The sequence below is a fragment of the Oryctolagus cuniculus genome, chromosome 14 (genome assembly GCF_964237555.1).
Source record: "Oryctolagus cuniculus chromosome 14, mOryCun1.1, whole genome shotgun sequence".
NCBI lineage: Eukaryota > Metazoa > Chordata > Mammalia > Lagomorpha > Leporidae > Oryctolagus > Oryctolagus cuniculus.
Genome location: NC_091445.1, coordinates 13,669,045 through 13,690,408, shown reverse-complemented (window position 1 = coordinate 13,690,408; position 21,364 = coordinate 13,669,045). Strand labels below are relative to the sequence as shown.

The 21,364-nt window shown below is 41.1% G+C and overlaps 2 protein-coding genes across 2 annotated transcripts in view; one reads left to right on the top strand and one right to left on the bottom strand.

The window, feature by feature from the left end:
- Positions 1 to 21,364, bottom strand: part of ADGRV1 (adhesion G protein-coupled receptor V1) — a 597,653-nt gene that overhangs the window by 182,045 nt on the left and 394,244 nt on the right. Inside the window, exon 84 of the mRNA XM_070056453.1 lies at positions 9,461 to 9,577. Within this exon, the coding sequence (XP_069912554.1) occupies positions 9,461 to 9,577 (117 nt within the window). The remainder of the gene's footprint in view (positions 1 to 9,460; positions 9,578 to 21,364) is intronic.
- Positions 7,033 to 7,754, top strand: LOC138845137 (mitochondrial pyruvate carrier 2). The gene has a single exon (XM_070056454.1). The coding sequence runs from the start codon at positions 7,190 to 7,192 to the stop codon at positions 7,571 to 7,573; it is 384 nt and encodes a 127-aa protein (XP_069912555.1). The 5' UTR covers positions 7,033 to 7,189; the 3' UTR covers positions 7,574 to 7,754.

Sequence of the window (21,364 nt, the reverse complement as noted above, 5' to 3'; positions counted from 1 at the left end):
TGTCCCAGTTGCTCCTCTTCCAGGCCAGCTCTCTGCTGTGGCCCGGGAGTGCAGTGGAGGATGGCCCAAGTGTTTGGGTCCTGCACCCACATGGGAGACCAGAAGGAAGCACCTGGCTCCTGGCTTCGGATGGGTGCAGCGTACCGGCCGCAGCACGCCGGCCGTAGCAGCCATTTGGGGGGTGAACCAACGGAAGGAAGACTTTTCTGTCTCTAACTCTGCCTGTCAAAAAAAAAAAATGTGGAGTGCTGAGCACATGGGCAGTCACCCCCTGGGAAAGAACCCCCTTCTTCAAATCTCCTGTTAGGATGTGAGACGATGTAAAAGACAGAAGACAAAGCGCTGACACCACAAGTCAGCAGTGACACAGTAGAAAGCCCTTCCATGTGAACAAACAGGCCCGGCTCGTGGGAAGTCTTTCACACACTGTTTACCGAGGCTTCCCAACGACCAGATCAGCCCGGAGGGATTAGTGGGAGGCTGAACCAGGGAAGGATAAAAGTGTTTGGTTCCTTGGAGATTTTTGTCTCTGAATTTTATTTCCTGCCAGCACTCCCTATCTTTATGTACATCTGCTTAAATCTGTAATTATGAAGCATGTTTTGAGTTGTTGCTTATGTAAATTTGTTCTAACTCCTTTGGAAAAATTATTGGGTCCAAGAGTTTCCCTCTTCCCTCCCCCCTTCGATAATTAGCATTGGAGACATGGACTCCAATAGACTTCAATGGAGTTAAGTCAAGTGCCCGATGCCGAGGTCATCAATACTGCCTATGGAAGAATGGAAACAAGCTCCCAGTACAAGCACTAACTGACATTATGCAGATGCTGGTGCACTTCCCTGATGCAGGGTAGCTCAGTGGTGCTGTAAGGAAGGGACAAGTGGGTCAGTGACTTCTACAGTGACTCCCCAAGATCAAGGTGGGACGATCTCGGAGCATCTGCTTCTATGCAGACAGACATGAGTTCCGTCAGTGAGACTCCCTGGGCCTCTCAGTAGCTGTCTGACCTTCACCACAGCCCAGAGGGAGCCCAAGACAAGCGTCATCGTTTGCGAGGGTTTTACGTCCAACGCTTCTGCTCCAAAGAGCTCAAGGCACAGTGTGGCTGCACTCTTGAATACTTGGTTAAGCAAAACAAGCTCCAAATGTCATGAGCTTTAGTCAATTTGGGAAAAAAAAAAAAAAAGGATTAAATTCCTTCTTAAAAGAATCCAGTTGCCGGAGACAGTACCTCCCATTGTACATCCTTGTTATAAAAAGCTGTGGAATGGAAGTAGTGTGCATTGAGACAACATTTAATTATTCTAGAAACACCATCTGGCCCCACATAAGATTGTTACACTTGACTTATTTCAAGTTCTGAGTTTTATTGTAACATAGCATGGTAGGTACATTGTGAGATCTGCATCTGGCTCAGGAGCGCCACCCCATAAGCCCTCCCACCCCCAGCACACTGGGAGCAGCAGGGCCCTAGGCTCCTTTGGCTACCACTGACTTGCTCTCAGGAGAAGCCTGCCCAAGGCTGGGCCAAGCATCTGCCACAGAGTCCATGACAGCCTGAGCCAGCCCACTGAATCCAGAGAAGACACAAACTGTAATGGGTGGTGTGGCCAAGAGGGTGGCCACAGCACACTGTAGAAGAGCGATTTCTGAGCAGATTGGGTGGACCTGCGGTCTGTTCTAGCTCACGTCCTTGGTGAGGTTAGAGAGCCCATACAGTTCATGGGTTCTATTCATTGTCCTACATGCATATTATTCCTTTCATGATTTCAAAGTTTGTTTAAATGAACATAACCACGTTTCTCTTTCTCTTTCCAAGAAAATCTGACTGAGGTTGACTACCCTAAAGCAGTGGAGTGAAAACCTGCAGGCGCTCCCACAGTTTAAACAAAACAATGACAGAGCGTTGACTGTATTCCTTTTCCCAAAATCACAGATCCTCCTTTGTAACCTAGTTTATGAGTATGAGGGTACTTCAACAGGTTTCAAGAAAACCTGAATTAAAGCATGTTTTTTTTTTCAAGAAAATTTTGAAGTCTGTGCATATTATTTTCATAATATACATTTTCCATGAACTTTTTGAAGATCCTTCAGATTACGGGACTATAGTCTGCACACTAATTTTATGTTGAAAAATACATAGCATAGGCAATTTGTGAGCCGTAGTGTCTTGCTGCACAGAGAATATAAAGACTGGATAGGCTTAATTTATTTCATTAAACTTCTAATGAAAATGGACAAGAGTTAACTGGGAGAAACTTAAAAATGCTAAATTCAATAGCTTAACAGAGGAAGAAACCAATATCTATTAATTGGATAATACACGAATACCTCATGTTAAGCTGTATTACTTAGCGAAGAAAGCTCTCTCTCCTAAGTTTAATGATGCTTTTTACACAGGACGAAACAGAGGAAGAAGTATGCTACCATAAACAGTAAGGGAAGCTGCTAGAATCTAAATGGATTCCGTTTCAGATGCAAGCCATCAACTACAATACCCAGATGGGGCAGGCAGTGTAGCAGATAGAGCGACTGCTTGTGACACTCATGTCCCATATCAGAATGTTCGCTGAAGTCCTGGCTACTCCATGCTTCCGATCAAGCTTCCTGCTCCTGGACACTCGAGAAGCAGCAGATGATGGCTCAAGTGCTTGGGTCCCTGCCACACACATGGGAATCTTGAACTGAATTCTTGGCTCCTGGCTTTGGCCTGGCTCAGCCCTGGCTGTTGCAGACATTTAGAGAATGAACCAGTGGGTGGAAGATCAGATCCCATCCCTCCCCTCCCTGTCTCTTCATCTCTCCTGTTGTTTTCTCTCCATTACTCTGCTTTTCAAAGAAAGAGACCTTTAAAAATAAAACATCCAATTAATTTAGCTCAAATACAAAAGAATAAACATACAATAACATAAACATAAATAAACATGCAATAAAAACACAAAGAATAAACTCAAAGATTTTAAGTCTGTAAATACATTTACTTATTGTACTGTATAGACATCTATTTTCATAGTAACATTTTCAGTGCCTATCATTTTTCAAAGGTTTACACACATAAGTCAAAGACATACCTTGTACATGTTTTTATTATCCTAGGTCATAATTATGCTTTCTTATGTTCCATAAACACAAATTCATTACCCACATTTTCATATAATGCACATCAGTATATTAATAATATGTAAAGGAGAAATGCATTTAAGTTAAAAATAGACTATTTGAAGTCTGTAAATTTTTGTGGTGAGTGGGATTAAGATTGGTATCCAGGCTGTTGTTTAATATTTGGTTCCTAATTACTTCACCAGAATCCTTGCACTGATTTATAGCATCCAGAGCAGTGAGAGATCATGGGTGCTATTAATTCCACCCATTACCATATGTTCTTAATCATTCATTTCAGATGAGACTCTCTGAAATGTTACCACATGTCCTTGCCCCAGTTCTCCTCCCTCTTTCTTAACATTAAATTGCAAGGCTTTCTGAGGACTGGAGAATTCAGTATTTCCTGGCATGTCATTTTTATCTTGATAATTGCCATTTTGTTGTCCTTAGGACTTTTGATGTCTCCCCAAATTAAATCAATGACAAAGGAAAAACAGGGCTAATTTTAGCCTCTCCCTTCCTGCTGCTGCGCTCTGGCACTAAATTGCTTTTCTATCAAGGAGTAAATAACCTACGCATTTGGTGCTTTAATAACCTGGCTATACAGAGAAATTAAGGCACAAGAGTAAACGTTCATATCCAACTATGAAATGAATCCTAAACTTCGGTTACTATATTAAAAATATGTTCAAGGAAACTTCCACTTGAAATAAAATATTATATTTTGGATTAAGCTATCTCTTTAGGTACAAGATGAGCAGACTGCAAAGACAAAACAAGGTTTGGATATTTTTCATAATTAAAACAGATCTTATACAACGATTAAACTTGGTGACAGGAAGAAATCATAAAATTGGCCAAATAAATATGTAAGCCAAATTATGTTTCTATTTACCTATACTGCAGGCCAGTATCACAAATAATCTATTTAGGACTTATTTTCCTTGTTGGATTAACTCTCGATCTGGCAATCCAACTGGGAACATGTTTCACGTAAGCACTAAAAGTCATCATTTCTAAGAATTTATCCTATGGCTCCTCCCTGAGTAAATAAATATCCACAGTTCAAGAATGTTCAAGGAAACATTGTTTACAACAGCAAAAGATAACTGGCAAGAACAAACATTTCATGAATCAGAGGCAAGAAAATAAATTACAGAATAACCATATTTAGTGTAGAAAACTGATTATAACTATGTATTATGAATTTCGAGATAGCCAAACACTTATACATGCCCACACATATATACAAAAATATTCACTATATATAAATATATTCACTATACTTCTATATACACGCAAAGACACTCATGTGTTTGTTCATATATTTATAAATATTTGCCTATTCACAGAATATTCTGGAGGGACACACAGGAAACTATTAGCGATGTTTACTTTTTAGACTGGCACTGAAGACAGAACAGAAAATGAAGCATGTGGGGAATAGATGCATTGTTTAGTTCATACATTTCTGTAGTGTTTGATTTTGTTTTATACCATTAACATACACTAGCTCTATAATGAAAACAAATCAAAACAGAAAAAGGAAATCAAAGTAGAATTTCTAGCTACATAAAGATGCTACAAGATTCTATGTTCTCATTGTCACTCATTCTTGGAGCAGACATGAGCCACAGTCTCCAAGAACTGACTCCACTGAACAGTACTAGCACGGGGAGCAACCAGAAGGGTAACTCAAAATCCACGGCCAAAAAGGAAATCCATGCATTGTTTTAACCCTGAAGTAAAACAAGCAAGACAGTAGGACTATTTTCCCACCATATATTGGGTGACTTATTTGTCAACAAGAAGGGGAACCCAAAGGACTAGGCTCCCTCAGGCGTGGAGCTGCCATGAGCAGTGCACACACTTTGAACATAAGATCACTGGCTACCCAGCTTGCTAAGACTGTGTAGGTCATCAGGGCCTGCCCCACTCAAGCCTTCTCTTGCCATCATCTCCAGCTGCTTCTCTTCCCTAATAAAAATGTCAATTCTATTATGAAAGTTGAATACCAATGCAGTCTTAGCCACTCTTCTTAAGTCAACCAAGAAAGTGGGTAGATATGAGTGAATTCTGCCATCTCTTCCAGACACCATTATGAGTTCCTTTCAAGTATTAATTCATTTTATCTTTTCTTAGTCTTAAAGAAAAGATACAGTTATTTGATTTTTCAGATAAGGAAATCTAGGCTCAAGAAGTTATATAACTTGATTACCAATAAAATTTTTCTATAACTATTCTACAATATTATTATTAGGATTAAATTGTATGATATAATAGCAAAATAACTTTTCATCTTAGTCATTTAAATGTATTCTAAGATTGAAGATATGATGCAGTTCAAAATAAATTCAGACATAGTGAGATCAATGATTAGAAGTTGTTATTTTCTACTTTAAAATTTATATGAGTGAAATCGAACATTTCATTTGGTTATTGTTTATAACCCTTGTCTTTTGCCTGCTGGACTATGGCCTTTTATTTTTATTTGTTGAACTCTATTTAGTAGAGCCATTAAGTCTTTGACTATAAAGTAAATTAAATATGTTACCTGAAAAATAAAAAAAATGAAAAATATTTATCTTTATTGTTGTTATAAACTATATATACATACTTAGTATCCTCTTATACTGCTAAGAAATATGAAGTCGAATCATTAAAGGTTTATATTTTTCCAACTCTGTTTAACTATCAGTATTGGCTAACAGTAGTCCAATCATCTACGTAAAATTTTAAAAATGGATTCTAGTGGAAAAAAAGAAAAAAGGATTTTAGCAGTCAGTATTTTATAAATAGTAAAATGTACTTGGGTGAAGTGACAACCTCTGACCACAAAGTAACATATTAGAAGTAACCTACCTAGGACTCAGAAGTTATTGAATCTTTCCCCTGTGGTCACACCACAAACCATGGAAAATGTGTGGTGTACCATCTGAAAGACATTAAAACTTCACTGGCACTTTAAATAGTTTCCTAAACCATCAGCCATACACAAACATAATTAGTTTACTAAGTGTGCATCAGCCACACTTGCGTTAAGACCATAAGAAGAGATGTAAAGTATACCACCCCACTAAATTGGGCAAAATCTCATATCCATCCTGTGCGTGCCTCCCACTGCCACCCCAAAAGCAAGAAGTTCATCTGAAAATGTTTTAAAGTTGGTGATTTCTTTCTTCGAATATTTTCCAGTGATTGGATTCATTCTACTTTTTGAAGCAGTCTCTTAAACTTTCAGTTTCATTGACTATAAAAGTTCTTAAACTGAACCAAAAGCTGCTTCCTTAAATTTTGGTTCTGCCAAATGCAGTGACATAGTCCACCCTTCCCTGTAGCAGCCCTCCTGGTGTCTGTAGGCAGCCTCTCACCTCCCTAAATTCTTTCCAGGTGAATTATCTCCAGCTGCCTCAGCATTTCATCTGCGGCTGCTTTCCCACTTTCCATCGGATGGGGACTGTTCCTGCTGGTACCTGCTCTGTGACAGTGACAGTCGTTACACTGTCCCGAGGTAGCTTGACCACTGTAAGTCAGAGCTGCCCCTGTACCACCATCAACACAACCTGGCTCTGTGATATTTTGCGCTTACAGTAGTTACCATTTTTAAGCATTTTGGTCACACATTTGATTACTACCGAGTTGATGTTAAACTAGAATTTCAATCCTCCACATTAACTCTCATCAGCTTATGTCTCTTTCACTCTAGTTTTCAATCTGTCACAGTACACTCTCTCCCTGTTGGTTCTGCCTGTGGCTTAACTCCTTGTCCTTGTAGATCTCCTTTCAGCTCAGTGTCATCTGCATATCTGATAAGCTGTTTCCTGTGTTTCCATCCCAGTCATTAATCAAAAAGTCAGAATAGGTCAGGGACATGGACAAAGACCTTCCGCACACCACTGGGACCGTAATGCAGGCAGATAAATAACATACATGGGGGGCAAGCGAGCCGCGGCGAAGGGCACCCTGGTGGAAAGCGGACGCGAGGCGCTGTGGCAAGGGAGAGGGACGAGCTGCCCTTCGTTGTCAGCCAGGAGCGAGGACACGGCAACGCTCCCATCCGGCTGCCCGCGATCACTCGGCGGCCGACATGTCAGCCGCCGGCGCCCGAGGCCTGCGGGCCACCTACCACCGGCTCCTGGATAAAGTGGAGCTGATGCTGCCCGAGAAACTGAGACCATTGTACAACCACCCGGCAGGTCCCCGCACAGTTTTCTTCTGGGCTCCAATTATGAAATGGGGATTGGTGTGTGCTGGATTGGCTGACATGGCAAGACCTGCAGAAAAACTCAGCACAGCTCAGTCTGCTGTTTTGATGGCTACAGGGTTTATTTGGTCAAGATACTCCCTCGTAATTATTCCAAAAAATTGGAGTCTATTTGCTGTTAATTTCTTTGTGGGGGCAGCAGGAGCCTCTCAACTCTTTCGCATTTGGAGATATAACCAAGAACTAAAAGCTAAAGCAAACCAATAAAAGAGTTCCTGACCACCTGAACAATCTAAATATGGACATAACCACTGGGACCTATTTGATTATTGATAAGGCAATGCTAACTGTGCTAAATTTTAGAGGGCACACAAAAAAATTTAACTAACTGGTAGCTAGTGCTTGATTCAACAGAAAAATAAAGGAAACTTTTAATAAAAAAAAAAAATAACATACATAGCACACATATTAAAAGGTTCAGTTTAGATCAACCCCTAAAGAATTTTGCAACCAGAAAAATCTCAAGAATAGATTTGATTTCAGCAAACATTTAAGCTTCATGGTTTAGATTTACATTTTTCTTAATTGTTCTTTGTGTATGTGCTTTGGGTGGGGGTGGGGGAGAGACTGGACACCACCACACACATTCCAAGATTAAAGCTGCTCAAGGAGACATCAATTAATGGTTCTATGAGCTAGGAGTTACTGTTTCCATTTGCAGATTTGAAACCTTAAAGAGAGTTAAGGATTTGATTAAGCTTACAGACAGTGGCAAAGCTAGAGTTTAGACCCAGGGCTCCTGTTCCTACTGGTTCTATTAATAAAACAGATCAGTTCTTTTTTTCCTTCAGCCCCCACAATCTCCATTTCACACCTGAGAAAATATGCCTTCCTTTGAGCGTGTGTGGTATTCTGTAAGAATACTGCTCTCGCTTTCTTTGGGCTTTGTCATTAGCTCAATATTACTACACAGTCCAGTCTTACATCCCCCACGAGGAAAGAATAGCCAAGTATCCAAATGCACCTAGTATATAAAACAGTTCACACAGGTACCGACAAACACAAGATTATCTCTATCCCATGAAAGATTTGGCAACACCATTATGTAGAGAACATTATCAAGGTTTGCTTTTAGTGGAATCATCTGATCAATACAGTTGATCATGCAAACTGTCACACTAGCCATTTCGTCAAGCAAATCTACACAGCATACTAGACAGACTCTCGGATGTCAGTCAAGAGAGGAGAGTTCAGTGCTTCAAGTCCCTTAGGAGACGATGCTAAGACTCTCCTGGTTTCCCTCTAACCTCCATCTCCAAGTGATCTCTCCCAAAGCAATGGCTCCATTTTCCAACTCTGAGTAATTTCCTGGTGCATTTTTATACCGTGGGTCAGCTTTCTGAGTTTCAATGCTGCGCATTCCACCCACCCCAAACCTCCCACTGGAGGTCTCTCTCACAAGCACTTCACAATCAACATGTCCCAAAATAAGTCTTCAATCTTTGCTCCATTTTCTGGGAATTATAGGTTCAGTTCCCAGCACCACAATTCATCAAATACTTATGCCAGAAACCAGGGAAACACCCAGGGATCCATCTTCTGCATTTTTTCACAACCCTTCTACCTCCTGTAGTTCTATACTAACAGAAATAATTGCGAGAGCTGTCTCCTCCCTTTGCTTCTGCTGCTACCTCCCTAGATCACACTACATGTTTCTGTTCCCCTGGATACAGCCAGAGGTACTTCACTGGCTTCCCCATCCACTATTGCCTATCTCCAATGCACTACAGAGAGACCCTCTAACGTCCACATCTCTTCATGTCTCTCTCTCTTGCTTAAGATCATTCTACTTCTATCCCTAGAAAAATTTCCCACTTCTTACCATGCCTTATAGGGTTCCCCTTGCAAGCTTCCTCTCCTGCCACTCCCTTGTTTCCAACCTGCTAGATTCCTCTCATTTCTTTAAACTTATCATCCTCTCTAATGTTGTACAGATTACTGGGTTTTCCTTTCACTTATCTCCTGGAAATACAGGGACAGCTATATGGAATCACTTCTCTCACAGTATAAAGCATATCAGATACTAAGAAAACTCCACCCTGACTCACTGGAAGGATGCAGGGAGCAGGGGAGGGGCCGGAACAAGGTACCAACCTGAATGAGCATCCAGCTAAACTGGCAAAGGTACAGGTAATGAGTGACAGCAGCCAGGGCCGAACAGCTCTCCTCAGCCAGCTGGGGACTTGCATATGCCGACGCCAGAAACACAATCTGCAAGAAACAGACAACTTCTATTTTTAAATCATGATAAAACTGATGCAGAGTATTAAGAAAACAAACTGCTTTCTTATCTGGATCATTCAATGATTCAACAGGAAAAATAAGTTTGTTTATTTATTATCCAAACTGATGGACTAAGAATGGCCGATATGTGAATTTTTAAATTTCTAAGAAACAATGAATGATAGGAAACTATGTAACATGTTGCTCTAGGCTCTCAAGAGGAAATTCTCAAAGTTATCCTTGTTTCTATTACTGATACACAAAACTCCCAGGAAATAATTTGTTTCAACACTTAGAAAACGGTACTGATCACCTTCAACATGCTGTGTTTTCCGCTTGGCTGTTATACTCATTGATGTATCCCAGGCACCTGGCTCAGTTCGGGCATATGTTAGGTGCTTCAGTAAATACTGCTTGAAGGGGCTGGTGCTGTGGCACAGTAGGCTGAGGCTCTGACTGCAGTGCTGGCATCCCACAGGGGTGCCAGTTCACGTCCCTGCTGCTCCTCCTCTGATCCAGCTCTCAGCATGCAGTTTGGGAAAGCAGTGGAAGGTGGCCCAAGTGCTTGGGCCCCTGCACCGACGTGAGACCTGGAAGAAGCTCCTGGCTTCAGGTCTTCTCAGCTCCAGCCATGCTACCCACTTGTGGAGTGAAATAGAGGATCGGTGACCTCTCTGTCTCTTCCTCTCTGTAACTTCCTGTCAAATAAATAAATCTTGCCGCAGCACGCCGGCCGCAGCGGCCATTGGAGGGTGAACCAATGGCAAAGGAAGACCTTTCTCTCTCTCTCTCACTGTCCACTCTGCCTGTCAAAAAAATAAATAAATAAAATACTGGTTTAATAAACAAAAAAATGAAATCGAATGCTCTTTGTGACTTCTGTTTTATATTTTCTCCAATTACCATGTCAAGTGCTCTAATGAAGGGTATAGATAGCAAAGGAAAATTTAGAGCATTAATATTGCCCTGTATCGTCTCAAGAAATAAACTCCCCCCCTCCCTTAAAGGCAGGGCTCAACTTCTTGATCTTTTGGATTTTCAGAGGCTACTGTTATGACTACACTGCAGAGGTGATAATAAATGTTAAAGAAAGAATGATGGATTCTAAAAAGACAGAGGCAGTGTTGCAAGGAGAAAACTAGCTGCCTTACGCTTCAAAGTTTTCATAGTAAACACAAATGCTTATAATGCTGCCTCTATGCCCTTTAAAAATGACTAGCATGCTAAAATAAAATAAAATGTCAGAGCAATGTGACAAAACGCTGTTTTAATTCTTTGATTTATGTATTTGAAAGGCGGAGTTACAGAGAGGGAGAGGGAAAGAGTGATCTTTTGTCTGCTCATTCACTCCCCAAATGGTTGCAATGACCAGAGATGAGCTGATAGGGAGTCAGAAGCTTCTTCCAGGTCTCCCACATGGGTGCAGGGGCCCAAGGTTTGGAAAATCTGCTGCTGCTTTCCCAGGCACATTAGCAGGAAGCTGAATTGGAAGTGGAGGAGCTGGGACTTGAATCTGAGCCGATATGGGATACTGGTACTGCAGGTGGCAACTTAGCTTGCTACACCACAGTGCTGGCCCCACTGTTTTAATTGTCAAATGAAGTACATCCCTCCCAACCCTCTTCTCTCAAGAGGTATAAATTGGTTACCCTTGAAAATTCTGCCCAAGGGAGTTGCCAGGGTAGTGCAACCATGGTCCTATGAAATCTCTATTTCACCTGACTTCCTTAGTCAACTGCATAAGACACAACATGCTAAATGGGTAATGACTTACTGACTAATTAATAACTATTAATTGTATTAATGAATGTACATGACTGTCTCACACCTTGCTGAAATGACTCTTCCCTCTTGGGAATTACTTATTTGAGTACCTCCTGTCTGAACCAGATATCAACAAAAATCTTTTTTTTTTTTTTTTGCTTTTTTATTTTTATAGCTATCTTTATTAGATGGATATGACAAGTAGTTTTTTTTTTATTTTTTTTAACTTTTATTTAATGAATATACATTTCCAAAGTACGAATAATGGATTACTATGGCTTCCCCCCCATACCGTCCCTCCCACCCACAACCCTCCCCTTTCCCACTCCCTCTCCCCTTCCATTCACATCAAGATTCATTTTCGATTATCTTAATATACAGAAGATCAGCTTAGTATACATTAAGTAAGGATTTCAACAGTTTGCTCTCACACAGAAACATAAAGTGAAAAATAATAGATGATTTTTTTTAATGATGATGAAATCAGATCAGACCTATTGTCATGTTTAATCCCAGTGAGAGTCAAGTTGGGAGTTGATAGTTTCTTTTTTTTTTTTTTTTTTTTTTTTTACAGAGGATCAGTTTAGTATGCATTAAGTAAAGATTTCAACAGTTTGCACCCCCATAGAAACACAAAGTGAAATATATTATTTGAGTACTCGTTATAGCATTAAATCTCAATGCACAGCACATTAAGGACAGAGATCCTACATGAGGAGTAAGTGCACAGTGACTCCTGTTGTTGACTTTACCAATTGACACTCCTGTCTATGGCATCAGTAATCTCCCTATGCTCCAGTCATGAGTTTCCAAGGCTATGGAAGCCCTCTGAGTTCTCCGACTCTTATCTTGTTTAGACAAGGTCATAGTCAAAGTGGAGGTTCTCTCCTCCCTTCAGAGAAAGGTACCTCCTTCTTTGAAGACCTGTTCTTTCCACTGAGATCTCACTCACAGAGATCTTTTGCCAGAGTGTCTTGGCTTTCCATGCCTGAAATACTCTCATGGGCTTTTCAGCCAGATCGGAATGCCTTTAGGCCTGATTCTGAGGCCAGAGTGCTGTTTAGGACATCTGCCATTCTATGAGTCTGCTGAGTATCTCGCTTCCCATGTTGGATCACTCTCCCCTTTATTTATTCTATCGGTTAGTGTTAGCAGGTACTAGACTTGCTTATGTGCTCCCTTTGACTCTTAGTCCTTTCATTACGATCAATTGTGAACTGAAATTGATCACTTGGACTAGTGAGATGGCATTGGTACATGCCACCTTGATGGGATTGAATTGGAATCCCCTGGTATGTTTCTAACTCTACCATTTGGGGCAAGTCAGCTTGAGCATGTCCCAAATTGTACATCTCTTCCCTCTCTTATTCCCACACTTATATTTAACAGCAATCACTTTTCAGTTAAGTTTCAACACTTAAGAATAACTGTGTATTAATTACAGAATTAAACCAGTCATATTAAGTAGAACAAACAAAAAAACTACTAAGAGGGATAATGTATTAAGTTGTTCATTAACAGTCAGGGCTATGCTGATCAAGTCACCGTTTCCCATAGTGTCCATTCCACTTCAACAGGTTTCCTTTTTGGTGTTCAGTCAGTTGTCACCGATCAGGGAGAACATATGGTATTTGTCCCTTTGGGACTGGCTTATTTCACTCAGCATGATGTGTTCCAGATTCCTCCATTTTGTTGCAAATGACTGGATTTCGTTGTTTCTTACTGCGGTATAGTATTCTAAAGAGTACATATCCCATAATTTCTTTATCCAGTCTACCGTTGATGGGCATTTAGGTTGGTTCCAGGTCTTAGCTATTGTGAATTGAGCTGCAATAAACATTAGGCTGCAGACCGCTTTTTTGTTTGCCAATTTAAATTCCTTTGGGTAAATTCCAAGGAGTGGGATGGCTGGGTCAAACAGTAGGGTTATCTTCAGGTTTCTGAGGAATCTCCAGACTGACTTCCATAGTGGCTTGACCAGTTTGCATTCCCACCAACAGTGGGTTAGTGTCCCTTTTTCCCCACATCCTCGCCAACATCTGTTGTTGGTAGATTTCTGTATGTGAGCCATTCTAACCGGGGTGAGGTGAAACCTCATTGTGGTTTTGATTTGCATTTCCCTGATTGCTAGTGACCTTGAACATTTTTTCATGTGCCTGTTGGCCATTTGGATTTCCTCTTTTGAAAAATGTCTATTGAGGTCCTTGGCCCATCTCTTAAGTGGGTTGTTGGTTTTGTTTTTGTGGAGTTTCTTGATCTCTTTGTAGATTCTGGTTATTAACCCTTTATCTGTTGCATAGTTTGCAAATATTTTTTCCCATTCTGTTGGTTGTCTCTTCACTCTCCTGACTGTTTCTTTTGCAGTACAGAAACTTCTCAATTTGATGCAATCCCAATAGTTGATTTTGGCTTTGACTGCCTGTGCCTCCCGGGTCTTTTCCAGAAATTCTTTGCCTGTGTCAATATCTTGAAGGGTTTCGCCAATGTTCTCTAATAACTTGATGGTGTCAGGTCATCGATTTAGGTCTTTAATCCATGTTGAGTGGATTTTTGTGTAAGGTGTAAGGTAGGGGTCTTGCTTCACACCTTGCTGAAATGACTCTTCCCTCTTGGGAATTACTTATTTGAGTACCTCCTGTCTGAACCAGATATCAACAAAAATCTTTTTCTTTAATTAAAGCCATGGACACTGAACAAGGCACTTTTCCCTTCTGGGCCTAACTCATCCATCAATAACCACAGGAAGTTGGAAAAATATGAACTTTAGAGTTCCTTTCTGCTCCACGATTCCAGGATTATTTTTAAAATGAGAAGCATTCTTGATTCAACCATTGATCTAGCCCTAGATTTGTAATATACACCATTAATAAAAGATGAGCACCAGCATTTATAGCAGAAACTAGAAATTTGTGTTACATTATTTCCTAACAAGTGGGTACAAACTGGGGTTCCAGAGAGAACTAAAGTCAACAAATTCACCTTTCTGGAACATATCACAAAATAACTTGCATTATTAGAACATATTTTTAAAACATGGTTAGATTTTAACTACTGTTCAACTTGTGAACTGAAACATGTTATAGGTCAAAAATAAATGCCACAAATATTCACTGAACACCTTCTGTGTATTAAGCACCCAAACTATGCCTTAAAGATCTTAAAAGCAATACTTCTATATCTTATGTTCTGCATCAAGTGGCATTTATGAGTATTTCCATAAGTCTTTATAAATGAACCTACCATAAATTCCAGCTTCTCTCAGATTATGACATGTGCTGTGTTGAAGTTGGTAGTTTTGTTCTAACCAACCTAAACAGTTTGCTATGTAAAATAAGAATGTAATCCAAATTTTAATTGAAGGTTTTAAAGCATTCCATGAAACTATAAATGATATGCTAATTTAAATAGCTTCCAATATCTCTGACACTAGTAAATCAGTATGGGTTATTGTCTAAAACTATGTTTACTTTCAGAATAGTTTTAACACTCAGAATTCCATTGTTAAGGGATAACTTCATTATTTTATCACATCCTAATCTTTTCCAAATTATAAGACTCATTACAAATGTAAACCATAAACACTGTCCAACATTGTGCTCTGAATTATGAAGATTACTTCTGTGTTGAAGACGAGTCAGCAAGAGGAAGCTGAGCAGTCAGTGTACCTGGCAATAGCACAGGTGAGCTAAGAATACCTGCAGAACTAGGTGTTGTGTGGACCCGGACTACCCAAAGCCAAATTAATTTAAATCAAATTCATAAAATGAAATAAAGTAAAATAAAATCTCCTAGCATGCTCAGTCCACACATCTTTAAGCCTCTATAACCAGGAATAGGTGGAGTTTCACCATTGTTCTTTTACTGAAAGGCATTGAAATAACCAGGAAAATTGTTATTTTCATAGTGAGTTCTCTAAAAATGCAAGGTGAACACTGTAGCAGAAAAAAAAAAAAGCAATCTCCGAGGTTCTCAGTCATTCATTCACTGATTAATTACGTTTGAGTATTCATTATCTTTACAGGATCCTGCCAGGCAAGAGGAAGAACAGGGAACTACAGCGTCTCAGCACCAGGCTATGTGCTTTCTCACGTGTGCACCTGTGTAATTCACACACTGATGGTGTGAAGTCATTATTCTTATTATTTCAGCCTAGTAAATGTGAACAAAATTCTGATATGGAAATCAGCACGCTTAAAGGTCACAAGTTTTAAAGTTAAGTTTGGACTCAAATTCTGGCGTTCTGATTTGCAAGACCAGAGTTCCTTCTAGAGTATCATTCATTGTTTACAAAGCTGGATGAAGCACGTGTCCCATTCTGAAGTGCAGAAATGCTAGTTCACTCTTTCTGAAACAAGCTACTAAACGGCAATACAGAACAATATCGGGAGAACACACATTATCCTTATTTCCACATTGATACAACATAATATATCTTGATTGGAGAGAAAAGAAAAATAAACATTTTCTGAAAAAGTACATGACATATTCTATGGTTTTAATAACATAAAATTCTCTACTTCCTCTGCTTCATTAGAGATCCACAGTGTCAGCCAAGGGAGAAATGTAAATACTTTGCATTCCTACTTAAATATACAGTATGTATCTACTGCTAAATAATATCTAATAACAAACACTGGTTTTCTTCTAAACCTAAATTCTTGGTCCTCAATATATACTGCCTCTTCTGTTACTGTGAACACTTTCACTTTTCTGGCCATGAACTTTTTTTTTAAGATTTATTTATTTGAAAGATTTATACAGAGAGAGGAGAGGCATAGAGAGAGAAAGGTCTTCCATCTGATGGTTCACTCCCCAATTGGCTGCAACGGCCAGAACTGCACAGATCTGAAGCCAGGAGCTTCTTCAGGGTCTCCCACACAGGTGCAGAGGCCTAAGGACTTGGGCCATCTTCCACTGCTTTCCCAAGCCATAGCAGAGAGCTGGATCAGAAGTGGAGCAGCTGGGTCTCAAACCAGCACCTATATGGTTTTAACCCACTGTGCCACAGCAATGGCCCTGAACTTATTCTTGAAAGGAACTTCCCTCTACTCCCCATCTCATCAAAAAGCTGCTCAAGTTTTACACGCTCAAACTCCGCCTGCCTGCTCTGATCATAGTAGATACCTCGAGTTTTCTATTTTGTAAGTGGGACATCACTTGTTATTGAGCATTTCTCATGACCAAATGGTGTCCTACCTATAGAAGGTGCCTAAGGGTGAACCCAGAAATATTTATGATGCAACAAAATGTGGCAAGTGTTATAACAGAGTACAGAATAAAATATTGTGGGAAGGCAGAGTTTACTGATTGGATTTACTTAGAGCATTCAGAGAAGAAATGCAAGTTTGTTTTCTGTTTTTTAAAGATTTGAGTGTCTCAGTTATAGAGGTAGAGGAGGAGAAAGGGTTGTTCATCTGCTGCTTCACTCCCCAAAAGGCCACAACAGCCAGCCCTAGACCAGGCCAGAGTCAGGAGCCAGAAGCTTCATCTGGGTCTCCCAACTTGGGCCATCTTCCACTGCTTTTCTCAGGCACATTAACAGGGAGCTACACCAGAAGTGGAGAAGCTGGAACACAAACCAGTGCCCATATGGGATGCTGGCATTGCAGGTGGCAGCTTTACCTGCTATGCCGCAACGTTGGCCCCAAAGTGCAAGTTCTACCTACTCCACCTCTTTTCTACACAGTTCTACCTTAAGACCCTTCCTAAACAAACATCCTACTGCAACTACAGTTATTTCTATTTCCTAAACACGTTTCATCATCTCTCCTTTCTTGACTCTTATTTTTTTTTAACAGGCAGAGCTAGACAGTGAGAGAGAGAGACAGAGAAAGGTCTTCCTTCCATTGGTTCACCCCCCAAATGGCCTCTATGGCCTGTGCGCTGTGCCGATCCAAAGCCAGGAGCCAAGTGCTTCCTCCTGGTCTCCCATGCAGATGCAGGGCCCAAGCACTTGGGCCATCCTCCACTGCCTTCCCGGGCCACAGCAGAGAGCTGGACTGGAAGAGGAGCAGCCGGGACAGAATCCGGTGCCCCAACCAGGACTAGAACCCAGGGTGCCGGCGCCGCAGACGGAGAATTAGCCAAGTGAGCCACGGCACTGACCAGACTCTATTTTTTTATGCAGAGTTTGTCTTCATCTTCCTAGGCTGAAAACATGCCCACCTTTCAAGACACAGGTGGAACATCAACTCTGTGATAAATATAGGGCTATGTCCTTGAATCATATGCATTTTTTCCTCTCTGAATTTTTTTTTTCTGACAGGCAGAGTGGACAGTGAGAGAGATAGAAAGGTCTTCCTTTACCGTTGGTTCACCCTCAAATGGCCGCCGCGGCCGGCACACTGCGGCCGGCGCACTGCACTGATCCGAAGCCAGGAGCCAAGTGCTTCTCCTGGTCTCCCATGGGGTGCAGGGCCCAAGCACTTGGGCCATCCTCCACTGCACTCCTGGCCACAGCAGAGAGCTGGCCTGGAAGAGGGGCAACCGGGAGAATCCGGAGCCCCGACTGGGACTAGTACCCGGTGTGCCAGTGCTGCAGGTGGAGGATTAGCCTATTGAGCCATGGCACTAGCCCCTTTTCTGAATTTTTAAAATAGGAGTTAACTAAGATAAGGATGCATTTTCCTATAAACCTCAAGTCTTTCAATCCTTCAACAGAGTTTAAGAATTTTTTTAAATGTATTTTCAAAGTAGAGACAGAGGGAGAGAGAGCAGAGACGGGGGGAGAGAGAAGGGAGAGAGAGGAAAAAGATCTCCCATCAACAGGTTCACTCCCCAAATGGCCAAGGCTGTACCAGGCTGAGGTCAGGAACCTGGAACTCTAGGGGTCCAAACACTTGAGCCATTTTCTGCCTTCTTAGGTACATTATCTGGGAACTGGATCAGAAGTAGAGCAGCTGGAACTCGAACCAGCAGTCACATGGGATGCCAGTGTGGCAGGCTGCAGCTTAACCCTCTGTGCCACAACACCAGCCCCAGATAAACACAATTTTAGTGTCTTAAAAAACTATCCTTTTAGGAGGAGGACATTTTGGGCAAACACATGCATAAAGGAAAGACCACAGAAACAATGAGAGCTGGTGGCCATCCAATGGTCAGAGAGAAGCCGCAAGTGAGTTCAGCCCTGTGGACACCCTGGACCCAGATGCTAGCCTCCAGACCCGTGATGCAATCAACTGCTGTTATGGACACCATCTAGTTTGATATTTTCTTATGGCAGCCCTAGCAAACACACACAAGTATGACGTTAACCATACTTGCACAGCTTTTGTAGATGCCCTGTATCAGGTTGAAAAAATTTTCCCCTAGTCCTACTTTGCTCAGTTTTCACTGAGAATGCTTATTGAATTTCATTAAGTGCTATTTTTCTATTGAGATTATATTTTTCTATTTTAGATTGTTGAAATGGGAAATTACACTGATTTTTGAATTTTAAGTCAGCCTTGAATGACCAGGATAGCTATTACTTGTGCTATGTGTTGCCCTTCTAATTGCTTGAAACTGTTTTAAAGAATGTTTGCATCTTGGGGTAGGCACTGTGGCATAGTGCGTAAAACTGCTGCCTGCAGTGCCGGCATCCCATACAGGCACCGGTTCGAGTCCCAGCTGTCCCACTTCTGATCCAGCTCTCTGCTATGGCCTGGAAAAGCAGAAGATGTCCCAAGTCGTTGGGACCCTGCACCCACATGGGAGACCTGGAGGGGCCTCCTGGCTCCTGATTGGCTCAGCTCTGGCTATAGTGGCCATTTGAGTGGTAAACCAGTGGATGGAAGACCTCTCTGCCTCTCCTTCTCTGTGCAACTCTTTCAAATGAATAAATCTCAAAAAATTTAAATAAAGAATGTTAGTGTCTGTTGATGAGGGACAACTGGTTGGTAGCAAACCACTTCATAACCAGCATAAGAACTTGAAAACAGTATGCTTTAATATTTTTCCTCATGCCTCTTATGTTTTGGCATACATTTTACTTTTACATATGTTAACACTTAATTACATTGTATTGCTATTATATTTGTTTCAGTAGCCAGCTGTCTCTATCTTTTAAAGATTTATCTATTTATTTGAAAAGCAGAGCGACAGAGAGGGGGAGATCTTTTGTCCACTGGTTCATTCCCCAGGTAACCTCAATGGCTGGGGCTAGGCCAAGTTGAAATCAGACACCAGGAACTACACCTGGGTCTCCCACATGGGATACAGGAAGCCAAGTATCTGAGCCATCATCTTCCAGGCACATTAGCAGGAAGCTGGATCAGAACAAAGTAACCAGGACTTGATCCAGGCACTCTGATATCAGATGTCGGCATCCCAAGGACCGGCTTAACCCAGTCAACTATTTTAAAAGTTGATTTAGGGAGTGGGTGCTTAACCTAGTGACTAAGATACCTGTATCCTACTTTGGAGTGCCTGGGTTCATACATGGACTGTGGTTCCTGTCTGCAATTTCCTGTTAATGTATACCTTGGGAAGCATCAATAATTACATGAGTAATTGGCTTCCTGCCACCCATCTGGAAGACCTGGGTTGAGTTCCTAGATCTCAACTCAGCCTCCAGCTCAGCTCTGGCCATCGTGAGCATTTAGGGAGAAAACCAGAAATGGGAATTCTAGCTGTGTCTTTCTCTTTCACCTTCTTAAATTTAGATAAGAAAAAAAAATTTGTATTTATCCACTAATCTATCTTTCCTGGTACTCTTTGTTTTGTGTAAATTTGTATGACCATCTGGTATCATTTTCTCTACCTCAAACATTTAACATTTCTTGCAGTGCAGGTCTGCTGGTAGTAACTCCTTTCAGCTCTTGTGTATTTGAAAATATCTTAACCTTTATTTTGAAAGATACTTTGGTTGACAAGTTTTTTCCTCTTTCAGAACTTAAACATGTTGCTACACTGGCTCCTCATTTGTATTGTTTCTGATAGGAAATCTTAAGATAATTCTTATCTTCTTCCTCTTATTATAAAATATTTTTTTGCCTTTAAGATTCTCTCTCATTTGTTTTGAGCAACTTGATCATGATGTGTCTTGGTTTCTTCTTGCTGCTTGTGCTTCTGGTCGCTAGGGGCTCATCAAGCTACTTGGACCAGCAGGTGCAAGTTTATAGTTGTAAGAAATAGTTGTAAGAAATCTGGAAATTTTTATTTTATTTGAAATGGTGGTGGTTGTATTTGTGGGGAAGGTAAGACTATCTTACATTGAGTGGCTCACTGTCCAAATGCCCCAGAACAGTCAGGGCTGGACCAGAAGCTGGGAACTCCATCCAGGCCTCCCACATTGACGGCAGGGACTCAACTACTGGAGATATCACCTGCTGCTTCCCAGGTGCACATTAGCAGAAAGCTGGAATTTAAGGCAGACCCCGCGTCTGAACCTGGCACTCCAACATGCAATGCAGGCATCCCAAGCAGTGTATTAACCACTGTGCAACACTTCTACCCTTGGAAATTGTTAAATAAATGTTTTCAAACACTTTTATTTCATCCCTACTTTCTTCTACCAGTCGTTCTGGGACCTCAATTACACATATGTTAAACATTCAAATTTTTCCTCACAGTTCACTGGTGATCTGTTGATTTTGATTTATAATCTTTTTGATTTTCCTGATAGTTTAAGTTCATTAACCTGTACATATTCAAGTTCACTTACATTTTCTTCTATTCTAATTTTACAAATGTATTCATGTAAGAGGGAGAGAGGGAGGGAGAAAAGAGAGGAAGAGACACAGAGACAGTTTCCACACACTGGACCATTTCCCAGATGTCTGCAGTGACGAGGTGGGCTGGGCTGGGCAGAGGCCAGGAGCTGGGGATTCAACCCTGGTCTTCTACATGGGTGGCAGAGACCCGATCACCGCTGCCTCCCAGGGTCCACACCACAGGAATCTGGGGTCAGACTGAACATCTGCTCCTCCTGCTATTTCCAACCTACTGTCAATTTCATTCCATATAGTTCCCATCTCACACACTGTAGTTTTCATTTATTAAAGTATGATTACGTTCATTTTAAATATCTTC